The 24,263-nt window shown below is 38.5% G+C and overlaps 1 protein-coding gene across 4 annotated transcripts in view; it reads left to right on the forward strand.

The window, feature by feature from the left end:
* The window catches only part of Skic3 (SKI3 subunit of superkiller complex), an 85,190-nt gene that overhangs the window by 53,909 nt on the left and 7,018 nt on the right, over positions 1–24,263 (forward strand). For all 4 annotated transcript variants that reach the window (XR_007834408.1, XM_051182774.1, XM_051182772.1 and 1 more), the window contains 6 exons: positions 851–904; positions 1,084–1,195; positions 2,616–2,744; positions 7,636–7,757; positions 9,555–9,713; positions 20,786–20,938. Coding sequence is in view for 3 of the 4 variants with exons in the window: in XM_051182774.1 (XP_051038731.1) it covers positions 851–904; positions 1,084–1,195; positions 2,616–2,744; positions 7,636–7,757; positions 9,555–9,713; positions 20,786–20,938 (729 nt within the window). In the remaining variant the exon portion in view is untranslated. The remainder of the gene's footprint in view (positions 1–850; positions 905–1,083; positions 1,196–2,615; positions 2,745–7,635; positions 7,758–9,554; positions 9,714–20,785; positions 20,939–24,263) is intronic.

Raw genomic sequence — 24,263 nt, forward strand, 5'->3', positions numbered from 1 at the left:
TCTGCCCTTTTTCATCACCTGAGAGCATCCTTTCTCTCCTTCCTATGTGTTATACCTACATGTATATTTGTTTACACATATGTATGTACATTGCAGGATAGGATCCACATATGAGGGAGAACATAAGGTTTTTGTTTTTTCTTTCTGAGATGAATGACATTCTAATCCTGTAAAATTTGTGATTCCATTTTTCTTTAGAGCTGAACAGTATTCCATTATATCTGTTGTCTATCTTCATCTATCAAGATTTTGATCATCTATCAAGAACTGTTCATCTATCAGTTCATCTGTTGATAGACACCTAGAAATTTTCCAAGAATAAGCTGTTTTATACATTCTTCACTCTCCCTTTCTGCTGTTCTCTCACAGCATTTTTTAAAGTTTATTAAAATATTTATGTTATGTACATTGCTGTTTTGCCCAAGTGTGTGTCTATGTGAGGGTGTTGCATCCTCTAGAACTGAAATTAAAGACAGTTGGGAGCTGCCTTGTGGGTGCTGGGAATTGATCCCAGGTCCTTTGAAAGACCTAAGGTCGGTGCCCTTAACCACTGAGCCATCTCTCCAGCCTTTTTTCAGCATTTTTATATTGTTAGGTAATGAGTACATTTACGTGGTGCCCCTACAAAGCCGTTTTACTTTTGAACTTGTAGTATTTTAATAGCAAATGTGAAATGATCAAAGTAGACAGATTTCTTTCCTTAAGGCTGTAATAAATCATTGATATTTAGAGATTATAAGATGAAAATTTGCTGAAAACTGAGTTTCTCAAATGATTTGAAGGAAAGATTTTTATTAGTCTTACTGTTTGGTGAAAAGCATTGCATTTGTCTGTGTATGTTTTGTTATAGGGAGGAGCTGTTGCCGGCACCGTGGCTCATGTTCTGGATGCAAATCATGGAAAGGTTAGTTTTTGCTCTCATACGAAGGAAGTAGTTAGCTTGTTCAATAGTGTTAATGAGTCAGAATAATGTCCTCATTGTTTTAAAGTTTGCATCCTATTAAATGTATGCACTTTAAGTCAGTTTTGAAAAGCAGAAACTGGAGAGAATTGATAAACATACCTCTTTGTCTTCTGTTATAGAAGGCATTATTGTACACTGCAGTAAACCAGTTGGCCATGGGAAGCAGTACAGTAGAAGATGAAAAAAATATTTCTCTAAAGACCATTCAGAAGGCAGCTTTCCTTTCCCCAGGTGAATATATTCCATTTCATTAATCTAGATGTCATCAATTTTGCATTTGTGGGTTAAAAGCACAAGGTTTGTATTTTCATGATAAAAGAAATTTTAAGAATGTATTTTAAAATTTTGCATATTAATTTGATTATCTGAATTTGACTATTGATAACCACAGTGTACCGATTGTTTAAACAGACTGATAAGAATATTTTCTAGAGATACGATGTTAAATCTGAATGACTTATTACTTTCAGGTTATTTTATTTCAGTTTTCCATCAGTATGATTTAGTGTAGTTTATCTATACTTACTAAGTACTTCATATAGAATTTTTATGTGTTGTTAACTCTGCAAGACAGGGTTATGTTTTATATGGTGTATTACTTCATGTCTATGACATCTAGCTGAAGGAGGTTTATTTGGGGCAAAACTTGAGGATTTAAGCAATCTAGCGTGATGGGGAAGGCATAGTGGTTGGTGGGGTTGCTCAGCACGCTGCATTCAGTCAGGAAGCAGAGGAAGATGCAGTTTGCTGCTCAGCTCACCCTCTCTTTCTGTTGGACTGGCACTGTAGTCCACACAGTGGCACTACCACATTCGGGGTAGATCTTTTCTGACGTAGACATGTCTAGAAATACCCTCGTAGACAGTGTTTCCATGATGACTCTAAATTGTATCAACTTAATGAGATTAACCAACAAGTATAAAAACATATAGCCTTACCTCAGCTAGCTATTGTTAATTCTAGCAGGCTTTGCCATATTTATGCTGTTCACTTTATAGGTAATGAGGAGTTGCATGTTACTACTCTAGGGTGTTTCCATTGTCACTACTGGAAAATGTTAGGGCTAGAAGGTCATGCTTTGTAGGGTTACAAAGCCAAGTTTTACAGTTCTATCTTAAATATGAACTATAGCATCAAATGCCTTTCCTGGGAATACGCAATCATAGATGCAGCATCCATACAGCATCATAAGATGCTGTTCATGTTTTCTTAGTAGAAAATAAGTTCAATGTTGAGTTTTTCCTTTAATTCTTACTTTTCTTAAGAACCAAAAACCATAAACAAAGTGTGTTGACTTATTTCTCCTAGAGTAGTAGAGATACATGTGTGCTGGAGGCTTGCCCTCCATGTCTTTGGAATGGCAATAAAATTGCATTGTCCATAGTAGCCCAGCACTTTAGGAACTGAACCAGATAGGGACAGCCATGGGACAGGAGCTGAGCTACACAGGGACAGCCACAGGGCAGGAACTTAGTAGACTATCCTTCTGTAAGATGTTCAGAAAGTTTACAAGTCTTGAAGGTTAATTATACCACTTTATTTTGGGGAAACAAGTTTGCTTTCCTTTAAGGAAGATATAAACTTTTATTTATGATAGTTTTGCAGCAGCATGTTGATATGAACAAGCCTTCAAACGGTATTTCTTGTTTAGATGACCCTGCTGTCTGGGCTGGGCTGATGGCAGCCTGCCATGCTGATGATAAACTGGCTTTGGTCAGCAACACTCAGCCCAAGAGGCTTGATTTGCACTTGGCACTGCTATCTGCTGTTTCTGCGTCACGTAAGTTTTATTTTACTTATTTACATTGCTAAATCATTGTGTTAAATTGCATGCAATATATTTTGATCATATTCTTTTCCCTCCCCCAGTCCTCCCGGATCCTCTCTACCTATTCACACAACTACATGTTCTTTCTTTCAAAAAACAAACAAAAACCAAAAAGACAAAACACCAAGTCATAACAACAACAAAAAAGAAAAACAAAACAAAAAAATCATTGAGTGCCATTGTATCCTGTCAACTACTCCTGAGCATGAGGCCTACCCTGCAGTGTGGTTGATATACCCAGTCTCACTGCACTAGAGAAAACTACTTTCCCAGCAGGGATCAATTGCAAATAGCTTTTTGGTTAGCAGTGGGACTTTGTGCTTGCTTGCCCATGTCTGTGCTGGGATTTTGTCTGACTTGAGTGTGTCTCTGAGGATTTATGTTTCCATCAGCCCTGCTGTGTTTGGAAGACAATTTTCCTTGCCATCATCCACTACCTCTGGCTCTTAGAATCTTTTTATGTCACCCTCTGCAATGTTCTCCAAGCCTTGAAGGTCTGAGTTTGGTAAGGACATCTCACTAAACACTGAGTGCTTCGAGGTCTCTTACTGTCTGCACGTTGTTCAGTTGTAGGTCTGTGTTAAGAACTATCTACTGCAAGAAAAAAGCTTCTCTGATGAGGGTTGAATGATGCATTGATCTATGAATATGGCACTGTGTCATTGAGGGTACTTTATTGAATTGTACATTTAGCAGTAAATAAAGTAGTCCTTTCTCAAGGACTCATTGCTTATCTAGTTAATTAGTGTCTTAGCGTCAGGTGTGAGTTCCATTTCATGGAGTGGACCTGAAATCCAATTATTAAGAAATGGTTATGCTCGCTTTAACATTTATGCCACTATTACATTAGTATGTCTTTTTTTTTTTTTCTTTCAGTTTTTCATTTGACAGTTGTATATGGAATCTACCACCCTGAAGTCTGAGTTTGTTTTTATGTGGGACTCCAGTAATGCCTCAGAGTATATGGTTTACGGGGCGATCAGCCATTGGTGTTCATTTTTGTTATTTTATTGTTATTGATTATATATTCTAGTTCACTATTTTCTTTTTTCTTTCTTTCTTTTCTTTCTTTTTTCTTTCTTTACTTTTTTTTGTAGGCAGGTTTCTGTTGTGGGGCACAGAGTTTGGAGCTGGGTGAAATTGATGGTTACTTTTTTCTCTAGTAGTGTAAGTAGTATTTTTTAGCAGTATGATTGCTAGCTAGGAGAGGTAAAGCTTCTAGTTGGGAAATGCTCCATTTTCCCATGTTTGATAACATAGGTGAGTGGTGTCTTCAGCAGTAGGTAGGGCCTTGCTGTTATGTTGTGGAGGGTAACCAATAATATTGGTACCCTGAATATTTGAGGGGTTGTTCTGCTTGGCCAATGAGTCAATAAAATATAACCCCTTCCTGGTGCTGGGGGTTTTACTTGGTAGCACTTGATGTCTAGTTAGTGGTTGTCCCTGCCCATATTCCCTCCTTTACCCTGCTTCCCCATTCTCCCTTCTGAAGTACAGTAGGTAGAAAGTAGACACTGATTCATTGATTTATCTAGTGATTCACTTACACTGTTTGTATTGCCTATTTGCCAAGCATGACTTATATATATATGACTTATATATGAAACAGAATGACCTGGAGAAAGAGCTAATACAATGGGTGGGTGGTTGCCCTTAACAACCGGATGACCGCAGGTCGATTCTGTAAAATCTCGGTTGCTTGTCTGCCCCACCTTGTGGTTTTAGAGGATAATATGAGAATACAAACTAGACTGGCACTGGGTTAAGGACTTGCAGGAGCTATCCTGGCCTGGGTCACTGGGGACCCCTTCTCTCTTCCACTCTCATTGGTGTCAGGGTGCTTGGTCCAGAAGGAGTCTCACAAAATCCCCTTTTCAAGTAGCTTATAGAAACTACTTGTGTACATAGTTTAATTCAGATTCCACCAGTGATCAGATCAAGACCACATATAGCTTCAGTATTCAAAAAATGTATTCAATTACCTACAAATTTCAGTTTTCTTTTTTCTATTTATTTATTTATATATTTATGGTTTTCAGGGCGGGGTTTCTCTTTGTATCTTTGGAGCCTGTCCTGGAACTTGTGCTCTGTAGACCAGGCTGGCCTTGAACTCACAGAGATCTGCCTGCCTCTGCCTCCCAAGTTAAATTTCCATTTTTCTAAACATGATTAAATGACATTGCTACTATCAATTCTGAGTTACTGTTTCATGTTAGTAAATCAATTAATACAGATCCTCTCTGGCACTCTTTATCTAACTTTGAGTTTTGATGAATGACTTTTGTCACATCCTTTCTCTAGAAGATTCTTCAGTTCTCATTCTTGCAGAGTAGGAACACTGGCAACATAGTCATTCAAGTCATTCAGTCTTTGCGAAAGCCTTTCTTTCTATTTTACTTTTAAAGGATAATTTTGCGGGGTACAGAATCCTATCTCCCCCTTCCTCCCCCCCCCCCCTTAAACTTTAAACATGTCATTCTCTTCTTTCTGAGGAGAAGCTGGAGATGGTCTCATCTGTTTCTTCCCCTCTGGCTTCTTGTGGTAGTTCTGCCTGTCTTTGATTTCCTTTAATTAGAAGATAGCGTAGCCAGATAAAGTTTGGGTTTGCTTTTGTCTGGTGTTCATCTTTCACAGTGTTCTCTGAGTTTCCTGTCTGGTGGTTGTGTCTGACATTAATTTGGGGACATTCTCAGTCATCGTGGCTCTAAATGTGTTCCTTTCTTTTGCTTTCCTGGCATTCTCATTAGGTTTGCTTAGATGCTTTGTAGTTGTCCCATAGTTCTCAGAAATTACATTCTGTTACATTCAGTATTTATTCTTTTTGCTTTTCTGTTTGAATGATTTCAGTTGAAGTATCTGAAGTTCAAAAATTCTTTCTTGGCACCCTCCAGTCTGTCAATAAGCTGATCATAAACAGTCTGTTAGTGTTTTTGGTTTCTATCTCTTGTTGTTTCTGAGTTTTTCAAAAGTTACATGGCTCATGTTGTCTGCTTAATTAATGAAAGCTTTCCCCATAATCATTGTTGTTTAATTCTAATAACTCCAGCATCCCACCAAAGTCCAGCATTCCTGCAATACTGACTGCAGTCCTGATGCTTGCTCTGTTGTACAGAATGTATCTTTTGCTTCTGAATCTTTTTTTTTTTTTTTTTTCTTTATAGCTTGGTCATGGTTAAAGTAGCTGCTGTGGAGAGGTGGGGTAGAGGATACATGTTGAGCTTGTGACTCTGCTCTGTGAATACCACAATGCTTCCCAGTATATCCCTTTGCCCTCACTTGGGCAGAATAGGCAGCCTACAGTGGGCTTGAACTGACTATTATTGCTTTTCTTCCACCTAGGAACCTTTAGTGAGAGGCTAATTAAGTTCCCTGTCTTTGCCAGTAAACAACAGAAAATTAACTGGGAAATTATTAAATATTTGGAAACTAAATAGCATACTTCCAAATAACCAAGACCAAATAACAAGTCCAAAAGAAAATTAGGAAATATTTTTAAGTTAGTTAATGTTTACACAGTATGTCAAAACTGTATAACATGACTAAAGCACAGATTAGTGAACATTTATATTAAATGGTTACATTAGAAAAATGAAAGGCTCTCCACAAATTAATAATGGCAGCTAAGAAAGGAAGCCCAAAGTACGACAAAGAAATAATAAAGATAAAATAGAAATCTGTTAGGTAAAACAGAGAAAAATCAATAAAAGGATGTGCTTTATTTATTTATTTTAAGAAGAGCAATACAAGTAGTAAATCTAGCTTTCTGATTCAAGAAAAGAAGATAGGATAGCAGCTTTTGAATGGAAGTATGTTACTACAGCTATTAACACGTTAATAATACTTCAGCAGCAACTTCATGCCCTGGGACATAACAACTCAGAAAAAATAATAAAATTTTATAAGACAAAGTTTACATAATCAGAAATAAATTCAGTAGCTATGTGCTTATTAAGGGTATCCAGATTGAAACCTCACAAAGTAAACTGTAAGACCAGATGACATCATTGAATTCTGCCAGACATTTAAGGAAGCAGTAATTCCAGTTCTATACAAAGTGTTCTAGAAAATAAAAGAGATGGAAATGCTTTTTTGAATATCTCCTAATAAGCCAGCATTCTCCCAGTACCAAAATCAGAGACAGTGCAAGAACAGAAAAAGACTGAGCAGTGTCAGCCCTAGCATGCATGACGAAATTCCTAGCAGAACCTTAGCATTTCTGTTCAGCAACACATAAGAAAGACAGTGCATCACACTCAGGTGGAGTTTGTTCCAGGAATTTGAAAATGAGTGCAGTTTACATTGATATTTGTGAAAAATGCCATTCCTATGAGGCTATAAAACGTAAAATCTGAGTAGGAGTTTTCCAGGACAGAGGGTAAGGGGGTTGGGGTGAGTTGGAAACAGACGTGATTACACAGGGCAAGAGGCAGCTCTTGCTAATGAATGGTGACTTTGTTTTATCTCAACTGTGTTGTTCGCCCAGCAGTGTTCGAACTCCAGAGTAGATGCAGCTTATTTTACTTCTGTTACATTGAAGAAATTGCTCATAGTTTTTCAGTGAATTTTCTTTACTACTATACAGGATATATTTTTAAAATAGCAGTCAGAATATTCATGGTAAATCAATGGTGTTCTGATGGTACATGTATTTTTTAACATATGTAGATCCAGGCACTGGGTATGTGTATACTCCTGTAATTATGAGATTCCAGAGATGTGAATTTAGAGTTAGCCTGGGCTGTATAGACTTGGGTAATTGTTAGTAAATGCCCCCTCCCCCACCCAAGGACACATTATACATAGCAGAAGACAGTAGCATTCACCTCTTTTTGTTTGTTTACAGTTAAGGACAAAGACATTTTGCAAAATTACAACCAGTCACTTGAAAAGTGGTCTCTCTCACAAGCTGTCACTGGTCTAATTGACACAGGAAGAATATCTGAAGCGGAGTCTCTGTGCACAAAGGTATTGTGGAACTGATGTTGAAATTTGTGTTTTTGTCCTGCCTAAAGATGAGGAGAGTGTTACTTAATGAGAGTATGGTAGGGGTAACAAGCAACATTTATCGGTTACTCCAGGCCAGTTGTTCTGTGTAACATTGTTGTTTCTGGGCTTCACGGCAATCTATGATGCACATGTTTATGAAATTAACCTTTTTACAAATGAGAAAGTCCATATTGGAAGACGGTTAAGTATTTACCCAAAAGTTCACTGCAGTTAGAAGAGAATGCTAGAATTATACCACTGTTATAACCCTCGTAGTCTCTTTCAAAAGAAATGTTATTATTTGTTTATTCATTTGTTCATTCATTCATTCATTCACTCATTCACTTATATGTATGCATGGGTATTTGTATATGAGGAGGTCATAGGGGATTATATCTCCTGGTGCTGGAAGTATAACCAATTGGGAGATGCATTATATGGGTGCAGGGATTCAAGATCAATAAGCTTTCTTGGTCACTGAGTCACCTTCCTGCCCCATTTCTGGACTCTAAATAAACCTTTTATTTTTGTTTAGGGTGTCATTCCTTTGGTTCCTGGTTACTCTCTTTAGAATATAGTGTTTCAAGGATTTGTTCACTTTTCCAAGTTCTGAAGCAGTAGAATGACTGGAGATTGTTCATCACCATGCACTAGGATCATGAGTCTCTCTACTTGCTACTTCTATGGATACATACATTCTTAGCAGCTTTCCTGCCACATGGTTTGGACTCAATAAATGTGTATTTAATCAGTAAACCAGTTTTGTGGACCTACCAAAAATCAGAGGGTTTTAAATATGGCCTTTTCTCTGAATGCTTGTGTTTCATAAATACCAGAAAGAATATGTTGTTCTCTTAGAAATGGTCTTTGGGAGAGAAACAGATTTTACAGAGAGATAAAAATGGTCTTTAGTCCTTGACTTCTTTGAAAAGCAGAATAATACATTTTCTCTTTAATGTAAAGAATTCTATCTGCTCTAAGTCCAGGACAGTGCATTAATTATATTGTGGGTGTTGTTGGCTAAGCATAAATTAACAGTTGTAATGTCTTTTTTGGTGAAATGAGGAATGCTTTATGAGCCTTTCCTTTTTATTTCATTGTTTCAGTCCTTTGTAGAAGAAAGCCTTCAAATACACTTTAGATATATGTTGGACTGTGATCTAATAATAGACAAACACTGTCTTAATAGAGAAGCAGTACAGAAATGTTTCACCTACAGAAGAGTTGGAAGTTTGCCAACCTACAGAGCTAATATTTCAGAAGACAATTCTAATGATCCCTATTTGATCGATCGATATATATATATATATATATATATATATATATATATGTATATGTATATATGTATATATCTGATGCTCTACTCAATGAATAAATACCAATTTTATGTTAATCATGGAGTATGGTCTGTTCCACTGAAATAGTGAAAACCTTCCCTTTTTATATTTCTTGAGTCAGTTTTCTATTCAGAACCTAAGGTTTTTAGTATAACAATTGAGAATTAACCAACTCAACAAGGGCATATTAAATCTAAACTAAATGACTCAAACACTACAACAGTATTACCTATAGGAAAGATTATTTTAGTGTAGGCTTTGGGATTCCAAGGCTCTGTAGCCTTTTGTTTATTTAACTTCTATATCTGTTTTCACTATAGCCATAAAGGTTTAAATTAAGGAGAAAGCATTTCTTAGCATGGAGCACACTTTAATTTCCTTTTATTTATTTCAGTTTAGCACCTATTTGATATGTTTCTGTTTGGGGTTTGATTTTTAGAGTTTAAAAAGTAACCCTGATCAGCCAGCAGTTGTCTTACTGTTGAGACAAGTTCAGTGTAAATCACTGCTGGAGTCACAGAGGCCCCTCCCAGATGCTGTACTCGAAGAACTGCAGAAAACAGTCATGTCCAATTCCACCTCTGTTCCGGCGTGGCAGGTAAGTTCTCTACTCTCTGTGTGACTCCTACATTAAAATATGCTGGGATGCTACAGGAATGTACTCCATCTCTATTTCAGTATTGCTTTTAGGCTCATCATATATTTGTCAGTTTCCAAACGTGAAGAGTATTGTGGAAATTTGACATCAGTTTAGGATCTGCTTCTGTAACCCTTCAGTCATTCTGCTGAAGATGCTTTGTAATGAGAATGCTGTCCTAGTTACTTTTCTTGCTTCTGTGACAAAATTTTCTTGCTTCTGTGACAAAATACCCGATACACGCAACACAAGGAGGGTGGTTCACAGTTACAGCATGGTTTGGGTGTAAATGTCTTCCATAGGCTCAGGCATGCATTTGAACACTTGGTCCCTTGTTGATGGCACCATTTGGAGATGTTTAAAAGGTGGCCTTGCTGGAAGAAGTTTGTCTCAGTGGTTGGGCTCTGAGAGTATGTAGCCTCAGCTCATTTCTGGCTTGTTCTCTAAGCTTCCTGTTGCCATGCCTGCCACTCTTGCCATCATCCCTGCCATGCTGGAGTTTTAGCACTCTGGAACTGTAAGCCAAAATAAACTCGATTCCACAAGGCACTTTTGGTCGTGGTGTTTTCTCCCAGCAATAGAAAATAACTAATGCAAAAATTGGTACCAGCGTACAAGCCCTTGCTTAAAAAGATCTTGGTTGGCAATGTAATTTTTTTTTTTTTTTTTAAGGAATTCCAAAGGAAGACTTTGGAACTTTGACTAGAACAGTAGCTCAGTGCTATAAGTAGAGCATAAAGGCCATTCTGATAGGAACCTGGAAGACAGTATTGCTGAGCAATGCAGATTTTGGAGCCTGATCCAAGAGGTCTCAGATGGCAACAGTCTCAGCTGTATTTTTGCAGAGTATCCAGCTGCTTTCTGACCATGGCCTGAGAACTTTCCTGAGGCAAATGGAAAAGTATTAGACCAATTTCTTTAACGGAGAGCAATTTTTTATATAATGTTGAGTCAGTCCAGTGCTTATTATTATTTACCCCCTTGCAGGTTTATAAAGGCAAAAAGTAAATGGGCAGAAAGAAATATGAAGTGAACATCTTGAAGAGAAAATGAGCACCAGAAAGCTTAATGTTACAGCCAAGGCATGTGCTATAGAGAGCTCTAATTGGGAAGGACAGTAGTGCCTTTGAGGAGTCTACTTTACAGGGGAACAAAGGACAGCCTGCCAGGCCCAGATCCCACCCAGCTAACCTTCCATCTTGTAGAAAGAGAGTCTAAGGTGTTTTCTGATTCTGAAAAACAGCTGAACGAGAAAGTGTCTTTGCTAATGTGATTCAAGGGGGCCAGCATCCATTCCAAGTTGGTAGCCAAGCTTGGCAGTACCATCCAAGTGGTAATGGCTGTTATGATAACGGCATGGGGAGGGGAATCTTGGCAGAATCCAGGGCAGGTGAGGATAACCAAGGCAGGGGACAAACATGCCAGGCAGAGAGAGCGTAGTGAGAAGTTTTATTAAAAAGGGAAGGGGGAGAGGAAAGAGAAAAGAGGTAAAGAGACACAAAGACAGAGAGAGGACAGAAGAGGCAGACGAAAAGTCTGCCTCTTTTTCCTGTCTACCCCCAGGGCAACAGCAGGAAAAAGAGATCCTAAGTGTGTGTTGGGGAGGGTCTTTCTTTTAAAGGGTCCTTTGCACCTTGTCCAGACTATGTAGCCATGGAAGCCTGGGCTGATCAGGGTACTGCGAGGTGATGGGCAGGCCAGCATGATGCCTGAGTCCTTACACATTAGAGGCATTAGAGGCACAAAGGGTGTAAGAGTAAAGGGGTCCTCCATTTCAGAGAGCTGCTGAGCTCAGGCATCATGTGGTAGGGGTGTCCCTGACTGAAGCTTCCCAGAGGGCTAGTGGCTGTGGAGGCCATTGGTGTGGAATGGAAACATGAAGTCCAAGTTACAGTGGAGATCCCAGGATACTAAAAGATGTCAGAGCTTTGAGACAGCTGTCCAGGAGAGCTGCACACAGGGAGTGAAACCAGCCCAAGAGAGATTATATGTCGCAGGCAACAAAGTTGGAGAGGCTGAGCTACCTCCCTGGTGCCCTTTTAGTTAATTTCCTTCCCCAAACTCCCCTAAAAGCAAAGCTAAGATTCTGACTTCTACCATTTCTATGTAGCTTTGCCTACTTTTGAACATCATTTAAATGGAATCCTTATTTGTACTTGTCAGTTTTGACTAAATATTATGTATGGGAGATTAATTTTGTTTTGTGTGGCTAGAATGTTCTTCATGTCATCTTGTTGCCATGGAACTGAGTGTCCTAGGGTCTTACGTTTTCCCATGTGTGTACCAGTTTACAGCCATGTGAGCGCCCCATGTGCTTGGTTGCTGCTTCTCCCACACGTTGTTAGACATGGAAGTAATAGCATCTTTTGGTGTTTTACCTTTCATTTACTTAATGATGTTGAACAACTTTACAAATGCTGCTGACCTCTTCTCAAAGCACCTTTTTATATTTTTTGAGTTGCCTTTTAAATGAGGTTAATGAGATGTGTGAATCATTTATAATGAATTCCTGGAATTCGTCAAATTTTAAGAGTGTAACTGCATTGTGTGTATTACCATATGTATTTTCTCACACCTGTGGTCCCTGTTAGCATTCTCTTAATGCTATTTTTATGCCAGCTCTTAATATTGGTGGTTGAGTCATGATCTGATTAAGCAGATTCTGGATTTGGTGAGAGTTTTGTTTGTTGTTTGTTTTCCTCACAGTGAATGAATAGATGACTCAGTGGGTACAATGGTTGCTGTGCAAGCCTGAGGATGTGAGCTAGTATCCCCCAGCACACACATAAAGAAGGGAGCTGGAGACAGACCGGAAGCTTTGGGGCTAGTTAGCCTGAGGATGTGAGCTAGGATCCCCAGCACACCCATAAAAGAAGGAAGATGGAGACAGGAAGCTCTTTGGGCTCCCTACCCTGCCAGTCCAGGCGCTCACTGAGCCCTAAGTTCAGTAAAAGGCCCTGGCTCAACAGACAGGGTAGAGAGTGACTGATGAAGACACATGGCTTCAATCTCAGGTTTCTGTGTGCACCCACTCCCGTGAGCACAAGCATGCAGTACACCATCGGTCTCAGGTTTCTGTGTGCACCCACTCTCATGAGCACTTGTATTCAATACACATACACACACAGCAAATTAAGAAGTCTTTTAAGTCACACTTGGTCATGATACATTAATGTAATGTAATGATGATGTAATTTTATAAATACCATGTTTAGAATTTTTAAGAAATGTTTCTATATGGGTGTTTTACTTGCATGTACCTGGTGCTGCTAAGGCCAAAAGTGGGTATTAGAGCCCCTGAAACTGGAGTTACAGCAGGATGTTAGCTGCTGTGTGGGTGCTAGGAATTGAACCCAGGTCCTCAGCAAGAGCAGCCAGTGCCCTTAACTGCTGAGCTATCTCCAGCTTTCATGTGTAGAACTTTTGACTTTGGGGTCATACGAGAAAATAACCTGTAGTATTCAATCCCGTAAGGTCTTCAAAGTATTTTTTTAGCTGTGTTCTTATGTCTTTTAATTTCTCCTCTTTGCCATTTTTTGCTGTTTATTTCATCTTAATTTCTGTTTCCAGCTGTAGCTTCTTGAGACAGAATTTTGTTGTTCTAATGGGTTCTCTCTTTTCATTTTTTGGTGTATATGTGTATGATAGGTTTACATGTGTGTACAGATACACATATATGTATGAATGAATGCAGAGGCCTGAGATTAGTATTGGTTGTCTTTCTCAGATGCTCAGTGTCTCTCACTGAATCCAGAGATTACTGTTTTGGCTACTCTGGCACACCAGCTTGCTTTGAATGTTTCTTGTCTTATTTCTTGGATACTGGGATTACACCTGATTCTTATGTGGACTCTCAGGATTCGAACTCTGAATTTTACTTGCATCACAAGTGCTTTGCCTGCTGACCCAGCATCCCTGGTGTCCAATAGACATTCTAGTGTGGCCTTTCTTTCTTTCTTTCTTTCTTTCTTCCTTCCTTCCTTCCTTTCTTTTCTTTCCTATTTTTTTTATTATTTTATTTATTTTTCTTATTTTACATATTGATCCTGGTCCTCTGTTCCTCTGTCCCTCCCTAGCTTCCTCCCTCCCTCCTTCCCTCTCTTTCACCCTCCCATGCCCCCTGACTACCCTCCTATCCCCCCCTCCCATTCCACAGGTAGGGTGATGCCTTCCAGGAAGGGTCATCAAAATCTGTCAAGTCATTTGGAGTAGGGACTAGGCCCTTGCTCCTGACTCTAGGATAAGGGAGTATCCCTCCATGGGGGATGTGCCCCTAAAGTCCTTTCTTGTACCAGGAATACATCCTGGTTCCACTGTCAGAGGTCCCTTAGACTGCTCTGGCCTTCTAACTGAGACCCATGTTCAGGGGGTCTGGGTAGGTCCCATGCTGGATTCCCAGCTATCAATCTGGGGGCCCATTAGCTCCTCCTTGTTCAGGTCAGCTGTCTCTGTGGGTTTCTGTAGCCTGGTCTTATCCTCCCTCTCTGCATCTGGATTCCAGTTCAGCTCAATGTTTAGCTGTGGGTGTCTGCCTCTGCTTCCATCAGCTTTCTTTCTTTTTTATATATATAACTTTTTATTTACATTAGAAACAATCTTATTTTACATACCAATCTTAGTCCCTCTCCTTCCCATGCCCCCCATCCTCCCCCCTTCTATACCCCCTTTCACTCTCTAGGGAGGGTGAGGCCTTCTATGGAGGATCATCAAAGTCTGTCTCATTTGGGGCAGGGCCTAGGCCCTCCCCCATGTATCTAGGCTGACAGACTCTCTCTCTCCATAGGGAATGAACTCCCAAAGTCCATTTATGCACTAGGGATAAATACTGGTTCCATTTCCAGAGGCCTCATTTTGTGCATGGAGATAGATATGGATCTATCTGCAGTTTTCTACATGTCAACATCCAGTTATGAAAGATGCTTTCTTTTTTCCATTGTATAATTTTAGCTGCTTTGTCAAAAATCAGGTGTTCATAGGTGTGTGGATTAATATCAGGGTCTTCAATTCTATTGGTCCACTTGTCTGTTTTTGTGCAGTCCCAAGCTGTTTTCATTACTATTACTCTAGCTCTATAGTAGAGATTGAAGTCAGGGATGATGATGCCTCCAGAAGTTCCTTTATTGTACAGGGTTGTTTTGGCTATCCTGGGTTTTTTGTTTTGTTTTGTTTTCCTTATAAAGTTGAGTATTGTTCTTTCAAGGTCTGTGAAGAATTGTGCTCAGATTTTGATGGGGATTGCATTTTCTCTGAAGATTGCTTTTGGCAAGATTGCCATTTTTTACTATGTTGATCCTATCCAAGAGCATGGGAGATCTTTCCATTTTCTGGTATCTCCTTTAATTTCTTTCTTTAACGACTCAAAGTTCTTGTCATACATGCCTTTCACTTCTTTGGTTAGAGTTACCCCAAGATATTTTATGTTGTTTGTGGCTATTGTGAAGGGTAATATTTCTCTGATTTCTCTCTCAGCCAGTCCATTTAGCATATATATATATATATAGGAGGGCTACTGGTTTTTTTTATTATTTATTTATGTATTTATTTAGTTATTAGTTAATCTTGTATCCTGTCACTTTGCTGAAGGTGTTTATCAGCTGTAGGAGTTCCGTGGTAGAATTTTTTGGGTCACTTATGTAAACTATCATATCATCTGCAAATAGTGAAAGTTTGACTTCTTCCTTTCCAATTTGTATCTCCTTGATCTCCTTTTGTAATCTTATTGCTCTAGCTAGAACTTAAGTACAGTATTTAAGAGATATGGAGAGGTGTGGGCAGCCTTGTCTTGTTCCTGATTTTAGAGGAATCACACTGAGTTTCTCTCCATTTAGTTTAATGTTGGCTGTTGGTTTGCTGTATGTTGCTTTTATATTATGTTTAGGTATGTTCCTGTTTTCCCTGTTATCTCCAAGACCTTTATCATGAAGGGGTATTTGATTTTGTCAAAGGTTTTTTTTTCAGCATCTAGTGAGATGATCCTGTGATTTTTCTTTTTCAGTTTGTTTATATGGGAATTACATTGATGGATTTTCGAATGTTGAACCATCCCTGTATACCTGGGATGAAGCCCACTTGTTCATGGTAGATGATTTTTCTGATATGTTCTTGGATTCAATTTGCCAGTATTTTATTGAGGATTTTTGCATCAGTGTTCATGAGGGAGATAGTTCTGTAGTTCTTTTTCTTAGTTGTATCTTTTTCTGGTTTGGGTACCAGGGTAATTGTAGCTTCGTAAAAAGAGTTTGGCAAAGACCCCCCTGCTTCTAATGTGTGTACCAATTTGAAGAGTATTGGTATTAGCTCTTCTTTGAATTTCTGGTAGAATTCTGCACTGAAACCATCTGGCCCTCAGCTTTTTTTGGTTGAGAGGCTTTTGGTGAATGCTTTTATTTCATTAGGGGTTATAGGTCTATTTAAATTGCTTATCTGTTTCTGATTTAATTTTGATAAATGATATCTACCCAGAAAATTGTCCATTTCTTTTAAATTTTCCAGTTTTATGGAGTACAGGTTTTTGAAGTATGACCTGATGGTTCTCTGGATTTCCTCAGTGTCTGGTGTTATGTCCCCTTTTTCATTTCTGATTTTGTTAATTTGCATGTTTTCTCTCTGCCTTTTGTTAGTTTGGATAAAAGTTTGTCTATCTTTGTTGATTTTCACAAAGAACCAACTCTTTGTTTCATTATTCTTTGTATTTTTTTCTTTGTTTATACTTTATTGATTTCAGTCCTCAATTTGATTATTTCCTGGCATCTACTCCTCCAGGGCGACTTTATTTCTTTTTCTTCTAAAGCTTTCATGTGTGCTGTTATTTTCCATTTAGTGCTATGAACTTTCCTCTTAGCACTGCTTTCAAAATGTCCCATAAGTTTGGATATGTTGTGCCTTCATTGAATTCTAGGAAGTCTTTAATTTCTTTATTTCTTCCTTGATCTAGGAGTGATTCATTTGAGCATTGTTCAATTTCCATGATTTTGTAGGGTTTCTGCAATTTGTGTTGTTGAATTCTAACTTTAAAGCATGGTAATCCAATAAGGTACTGGGGGCTATTCCAATTTTTTGTATCTGTTGAGGTTTGCTTTGTTGGCTAGTATGTGGTCGATTTTAGAGAAGGTTCCATGTGGTGCTGAGAAGGTATATTCTTTTGTGTTTGAAAGGAATCTTCTATAGATGTCTGTTAAACTCAATTGGGTCATCACTTCTATTAGTTTCTTTATTTCTTTGTTAAGATTCTGTCTGGTAGTCCTGTCCTGTGGTGAGAGTGGGGTGTTGAAGTCTCCCACTATAAGTATGCGGGGGTTTTATGTGTGATTTAAGTTTTAGTAATGTTTCTTTTAGGAATGTGGGTGCCGTTGTATTTGGGGCATAGATACTCAGAATTGAGACTTCATCTTGTTGGATTTTTTTCTGAGATAAGTATATAATGCCTTTCTTCATCTCTTTTGATTTATTTTAGTTTGAAGTCTAATTTGTTAGATATTAGGATAGCTACACCAGCTTGTTTTTAGGACTCTGAGGTAGGTAGCATTGGCCTTTGAAGTCGAGTTGTGTTTCTTGTTATGCAGCAGAAGGATGGATCTGTCTTCATTTCCATTCTGTTATCTTGTGTCTTTTTATAGGCAAGTTAAGGCCATTGATATTGAGGGATATTAATGACCATTGATTGTTGGTTCTTTTTTGTTTTGGATTTGTTGTTGGTTGGGGTATTGCATGGATTTCTTCCCTTTTTTTTTTTTTTTTTTTTTTTTTTTTTTTTTTGTAAAGTGGGATTATCTATTGCCTGTGTTTTTGTGAGTGTAGTTAACTTCTTGGCTTGGAATTTCCCTTCCAATACTTTCTATAGGGCTAGATTTGTGGCTATGTATTGTTTAAATCTTGTTTTGTCATGGACTATCTTGGTTTCTCCATCTATAGTGATTGAGAGTTTTGCTGGGTATAGTAGTCTGGGCTGGTTTCCTTGGTCTCTTTGTGTTTATAGAATATGTATCCATTATTAAGAGGAATCTGATTTACAAAATAAAATAAAGGGTTATGATAAACATAATTAACTTTTCCTAGACAGTAATCAAAAACAGATCCAATGAGAATTTTAAATGGGATAGCCTTGATTAGAGATGTAAAAATTTGACTAGACTTCATTAAAGAAAGGACTGAAAACTGAGTTTCAGGATAATTAAATAGTGACTCTGACAGCTGCCCTGTGTTTCCAGTAGGTGTGTTCCAGGTATGTAACTATTGAGGGAGAAAAGTTTGTTTTAGAGGAGACCAGAAATAGGCTATGGTAACTCATGCCTATAATTCTGCAACTTGGAGAACAGGGGCAAGGAGATTAGTTCAAGTAATAACTCTTGGCTATATATCCAATTTGAGGGTATCTTGGCATGCATGAAACCCTGTCACAAAAGAATAAGAAAAGGAAAATACTGTAGGAGGCAAGACAGGGGGATAAAGTAAATGAATAATAAAATTAGAAAATACGCCCAGTGACATATAATGGTAAAAAACATTATGCATTATGTAAGAGTAAATATATGTGATACTAAAACAATACCCAATAATTAAATTCTGAATGAAAGAGAAAAGCACAGTTTTATCATAGAGAAATCTTTGTTTCATGATCAGTACTAGGTTTCTACAGTGAGATGACTATCTATTTAATCATGGTGGCATTCAATGTAAAGTGCAAAACATGACTTGTATTTGTTTCTATTAAAATATTTACTAATGTTAAAAAAAAAAAAGAATATGTATCCATGACTTTCTGGCTTTCAGAGTTTCCATTGAGAAGTCAGATCTAATTTTGATAGGTCTGCCCTTAAATGTTACTTGGCCTTTTTCCTTTGCTGTTCTTAATATTCTTTCTTTATTCTGTATATTTGGTGTTTTGATTATAATGTGGCAAGGGCACTTTGTTTGTTTGTTTGTTTTGTTTTGTTTTGTTTTTTGTGGTCCAGTCTATTTGGTGTTCTGTAAGCTTCTTATACTTTCATTGGCATGTCTGTCTTTACGTTGGGAAAGTTTTCTTCTATGATTTTGTTGAATATGTTTTCTGAACCTTTAAGTTGAACCTTCCTGTATACCTATTACTCTTAGGTTTGGCCTTTTCACAGTGTCCCATATCTCCTGGATATTTTGTGTTAAGAATTTTTTGAACTTAATATTTTCTTTGGCGAATGAATTTATTTTCTCTATTGTATCTTCAATACCTGAGATTCTCTCTTCCATCTCTTGTGTTCTGTTGGTAATTCTTACATCCGTAGTTCCTGATCATTTACCCAGATTTTCTATTTCCAGAATTCCCTCAGTCTGTGTTTTCCTTATTGTCTCCATTTCAGCTTTCAAGTCTTGAGCTGTTTGAATTGTTTCCTTCACCTGTTTGGTTGTTTTTTCTTGGCTTTTCTTGTTTTCTTTAAGAGATTTGTTCATTTCTTGCATTTGTTTGTTTGTTTTTTTCTTCCGTTTCTCTAAGGGATTTTCTCATTTCTTCTTTGAGGGTCTCTATCATTTCCATGAAGTTGTTTGTAAGGTTGTGCTCTTCTGCTTCATCTGCATTGGCATGTTCAGGTCTAGCTGGTGTAGAATCCATCAACTCTGGTGGTATCATATTAGTATTTCTGTTGTTGAATGTGTTCTTACACTGACGTGTTCCCATCCCTTCCTCTAGTGGATGATGGTGTGTTCTCTCCTTCTCACAGTGGGTATGGGTCCAAGGCTCTCTCCCAGTGGGTGCAGGTGGATCCAGGACTCCAAGGGCTGCAGACCCTGGATGATTTGGTCTGCCCCCAGGTCTCTGGGTGGTTCAGTGGGCGGTATGGGACTACGTGCAGCCCCTGGGTAAGGAAACAGTAAGGAGGCTGGAAGGTGGGCAGGAGAAGGCCACACATTCATCTCTCTCAGTGGGTGCAGGCAGATCCAAGACGCCAATGGTGATAGCCACTGGGATGTTTGGGCTGCCCCAGGTCTCTGGGGGATTCAGGGAGCAGTAAGGGACTGCATGTAGTTCCCTGGTGAGAAGACTCCAAGGAGGAAGCCTATTGTAACATTTCTATTGTTATTTGTTTCAAAATGCTCTTTAATTGTCATTGGGATTTCTTTGTCTGGTATTATTTTATTTTTATATGAAGCATCTTGAAGATTTTCTTATATGAGAGTATTCTAGATATTTTTCTGTTAATATTTTCAAGCATAATTCCATTTAGTTAGAACGTAATTTTATGATTTCGGGCCAGTGGTTAGTTGTTGAAGTGTAGTCTCTGTGATTGTTTTTGATACAGGGTCTCAGTAGTAGCCCAGGGTGTCCTGGGACTTGGGATCCTCCTGCCTCTGCCTTCAGCGTGCTGGGATTCTAACACAAGCCAACATGTCTTGTTTAAGATTTGTTTTGTAACCCAGCAAGCATAAAGTCAAATTTGATGAAGTTGAAAAATGTGTTGTGCAGTTGTTGATTACATCTTTTAAGTAGGTAGTATAAATCCAACTTGTCATTGCTGGTATCTTTTGTCTCTTTACTGAATTTTAATTTTTTCTGTTTCTTAATATGACTGCTGAATTAAGCATGTTAAAATGGCCTGCCACTCAGAACTTGCCTACTGTTGGTTTCTGTTAGCCTTTTCTAGTGCATTCTATGTTGTTGGGGATTTACACCTGTAGCAGTGCTTATGAGGAAGGAGGGCTGTTACAGTATCAACTTGTCCTGCTCTTTCTGGCTTAAAGGCTACATTGTTGGATAGCACTTCAGCTGAACAAACTTGCTTTTGATCAGTATTAAGTAGTATATTCAATAGTTTTTGCATTGTAATTTGATATTCTTGATTTGCCATCTTTGGAGTCTCTTTAGACTTCATCTTGATATGACTAGGAAGTTGTTGCTGGCAGAATAACCAATGTGATTACCGTCATTGTTTTGGGGGACATAGAGCATACTGATAATTGAATTAAAAAATAACTCACTAGAGTTGGTTGAACCTGTTGGGAGTGGGGAACCAGACTGTGGGAAACTCAAATGTTCTGCATTTGTCATTCTTTCTGTCCCTTAGTGGTTGGCACAGGTGTATCAGTCCCAAGGAATGATGGGTGCCGCAGAGATGTGTTACAGAAAGAGTCTGCAAGTGGCATCCCAACAGGGCAGCTGGAATGGGAAGCTCTCGAGTCTGTTGAAGCTAGCACTGCTTGCATTGGAAGTATGCATGGTAAGCATGTAATAATTATCATAAAAACTTCATTCCTTCCTTTTTAAGTGTATATTTCACATAGTGAAACTCTGTGCACCTCTCCCCATTGTTTCATTATCTTTTGCTGTGGTCTCTTGTGAACTTTGTACCTTGAGTTCTGGAGGAATATAGAGTGACAGCAACTCACAAACCACAACAGGATTTCTTAATTGTTTAGGGACAGTCAAAGAGTGTATTCTTGGTAACTTAAGAATTCAAAGCCTGCTATTATGCCAGGATTTAACTTTTTTTTTTTTTTTTCTGAATTCAATTTCATTTCTCAAGGTATTTCTAGAGACCTCTGTGACATGATATACCATTTTCTGATGTCAGTACATAGATTAACCCAAAAAGTTTTATGTGTCAGTATGGAAAATTTACAAAGACAGCATGTATGTGAGAGTGAAGTTAACTGAAGAATAATTTATATGATGTGATCCTATTTGATATATATGATATTATCAACTTGCAGTGGGTTTGTTGGGATTTAGTGCTATTGTGAGAGAGAAGCATCTGTAGGGGTTTGCTAATGGACATGTGTTCCATGCCACCACACAGGGTTCCACACTGGCTTTAATGCTCTGTACTTGCAATTGTCACATTTTTAGTGATTTCTAAACACTTTGTTTTTTGTGCTGAGACCTGTGGTATGTGTGGTGAGAACTGCAAATGGCACCTAACCCCAAACTTGAAAGCCTGAGAAAGCTAGCCCGAGGAAAATGGCTTTAAAATCTATAAGGCCTAGAGAGCTTCATGTCATTTCTTACTGTAGTACTCACCAAATATAACCGTCTAGAAACTTACTAAGGGCCTGGATGTTGTGGAATATTTGTTTAACTATGCAAAGATGTGTTGTTTTTTTTTTTTTTTTTTTTCTATGTAAAGATGTGTTACAGTTTTGCCTTGCCTGCCTTAGGCAGCTGGTTGGGCTAATAAAAAGCTGAATGGCCAGTATTGACAGAGGAGGCATAGGTGGAACTTCCGGTCAGGAAAAATAAGTAGGAGGGGGAATTTAAGTTTGGAAAAGAAAGAAAACGAGACAACATGGAGACACTAGGGACCAGACACGCAGGAAACAGGAAAGCAGGGCATACAGAATGAAAGAAGCTAAAAAGCCCCAAGGCAAAATATAGAGGAATAGAAACAGGCTAAATTAAGTTAAAAGAGCTAGTGGGACAAGTCTAAGCTAAGGCCAGACATTCATAATAAGTCTCCATGTCTTTATTTGGTGACCCAAAGAAAATGTCATGTACACCTGGAAATACCATTTGTTCAGAAGTACAGTGGAGAAACAATGTGCTATCATGGCTTTGCTGGACCTCAGCCGTACCATGAAGACAGGAGGGTTTTGAGAGACTAGATAATGCCCTTCCATAGTAATTGAACTATTTTTTTAATATATTTTATTGAGATAGTGAATGAATGTATACAAGATGATGTGAGTCAGGAGTCCTACTATAATTTATATTCAGAAACAAAATCTATAACAAATTTTATTAATATTGTTATTATAGTTTTTAATAATGTTTTTCATGTAATATATGCTGAGTACAGTTTCCTTCTCCAGCTCCTCCCAGACATTCCCCACCCACCCACCCAATTCTATGCCTTTCTCTCTCTCTTTGGAAAATAAACAGACAAGTAAAACAAAACAGAATTAAAAGACAAAGCACATAAAACACAGACACAACACTCATACAAATTAAACCCATGAAAATACAGAATTGGCGACTATAATATACAAGCAAAGGATCGATCAAATGCCCAAACAAGCAATATGAGGCAAAAAGTCTATGAAAATACCATTGAGTTTATGTGTTGGTCCTATTGCTGGGCATGAGGCTTACCCTGAAGTGTGGTTAATGAATGTACCAGTGAGTTCTGAAGTATGATTAATGTATCTAGTGAATTTTCTCTATTGAAGAAAACTAAAGTTTCCTTAACAAGCAGATGTCAGTTGGAGATAGCTTCTGAGCTAGGAAAGGGAGCTCATGTCTACCTTCCCTTCTCAGCGCTGGGCCCCCATTTAGTTTGATGTTATGCAGTCCCTGTGTCACACAGTCTCTGTGAGTTGCTGTGTGTTTGTCCTATTGTATATGTAAGATACTGTTTTCTTAGACTCATCCATCCCCTCTGGTGTTTTCTTCCACATATTCCCTGAGCCCTGAGGGGAGAGGGGCAGTTGATGAAGACATTAGGACTGACTGTTCCAAAGTCTCTCACTGTACATTGTCCAGTTGTGGATCTCTATGTTAGTGCCCATCTGCTGCTGATAATGGCACAGATCTATGGGTGTATCAAAATGTCATTAGGAGTCATTTTATTGCTGTCCTTTAGCAAAACAATGGTATTTATTTTCCCCTAGATCCATGACCTATCTAATCTTGAGTTTTTGACCATCTGAGCAATGTTCCATTTCATAGAATGAACCTGAATTTCAATCAGATGGTGGTTGGTTACTCCCATGTTGAATGAATGTGGATTTCAATCAGATGGTGGTTGGTTACCCCCACATTTGTGCCATTATTGCATCAGTGTATCATTCATGCAGGTCACTATTGTCGATCTCAGGACCTGTAGCAGAGTTGGTATTTACCTCTCTTTGTTAGTACAGTGTACCTTCCAGTACCATGTACACCAGTCAATAGGGGTGAGGGCTCTAGTTAGGCACCAGCCCAACTTCTCTGTGTTCAGTGAGATAGGTATGTGTTATTTTTCACTAATAGGGCTTTACTGTCAGTTTATGGAGAGCAACTAATAGTTTGTCAATATCCTTAGATGTTTGAGGGTTTCTGTGCCACCCTTTTGGCCAAAAACTCAACTAGATATAACCCATTCCTAGCAGTTCAGGTTTTCACTCTGTGGCAAAAGATGTCTAGTTGAGGCATTGTCTCACCTATTATTTGCTGATTCCATTTGGATTTCTTTCATCCGTGTATATTTTTAGGATTCTTTTACAGTAGTAGGTTTCTATATGATATTTCCAGTGACTGTGTTAGCTGTCCCTTTCCTTATTCCTCTATTCCATGCCCTTCCACATTGAATCCTCCTGCTCCAGTGTCCCCCTTGTTTCTCCCTACTTCTGTATTCTATTTCCCCTTCCTTAATAGACCTTCCCTTCCTCCATGTTATTTATACACAGAAAAACAAAGAAAATGTCTGTAGTGGGTATCATCATCATCGTCGTCTTATTTTGTTTGTTTGGGACAGGGTCTCACTATGTAGCCCTGGCTGGCCTGGAATTTGCTATGCAAAATCAGGCTGGCCTTGAATTCAGAGATCCACCAGCCTCTGCTTCTCAAGT

Source organism: Phodopus roborovskii, unplaced genomic scaffold (assembly GCF_943737965.1).
Source record: "Phodopus roborovskii unplaced genomic scaffold, PHOROB, whole genome shotgun sequence".
NCBI lineage: Eukaryota > Metazoa > Chordata > Mammalia > Rodentia > Cricetidae > Phodopus > Phodopus roborovskii.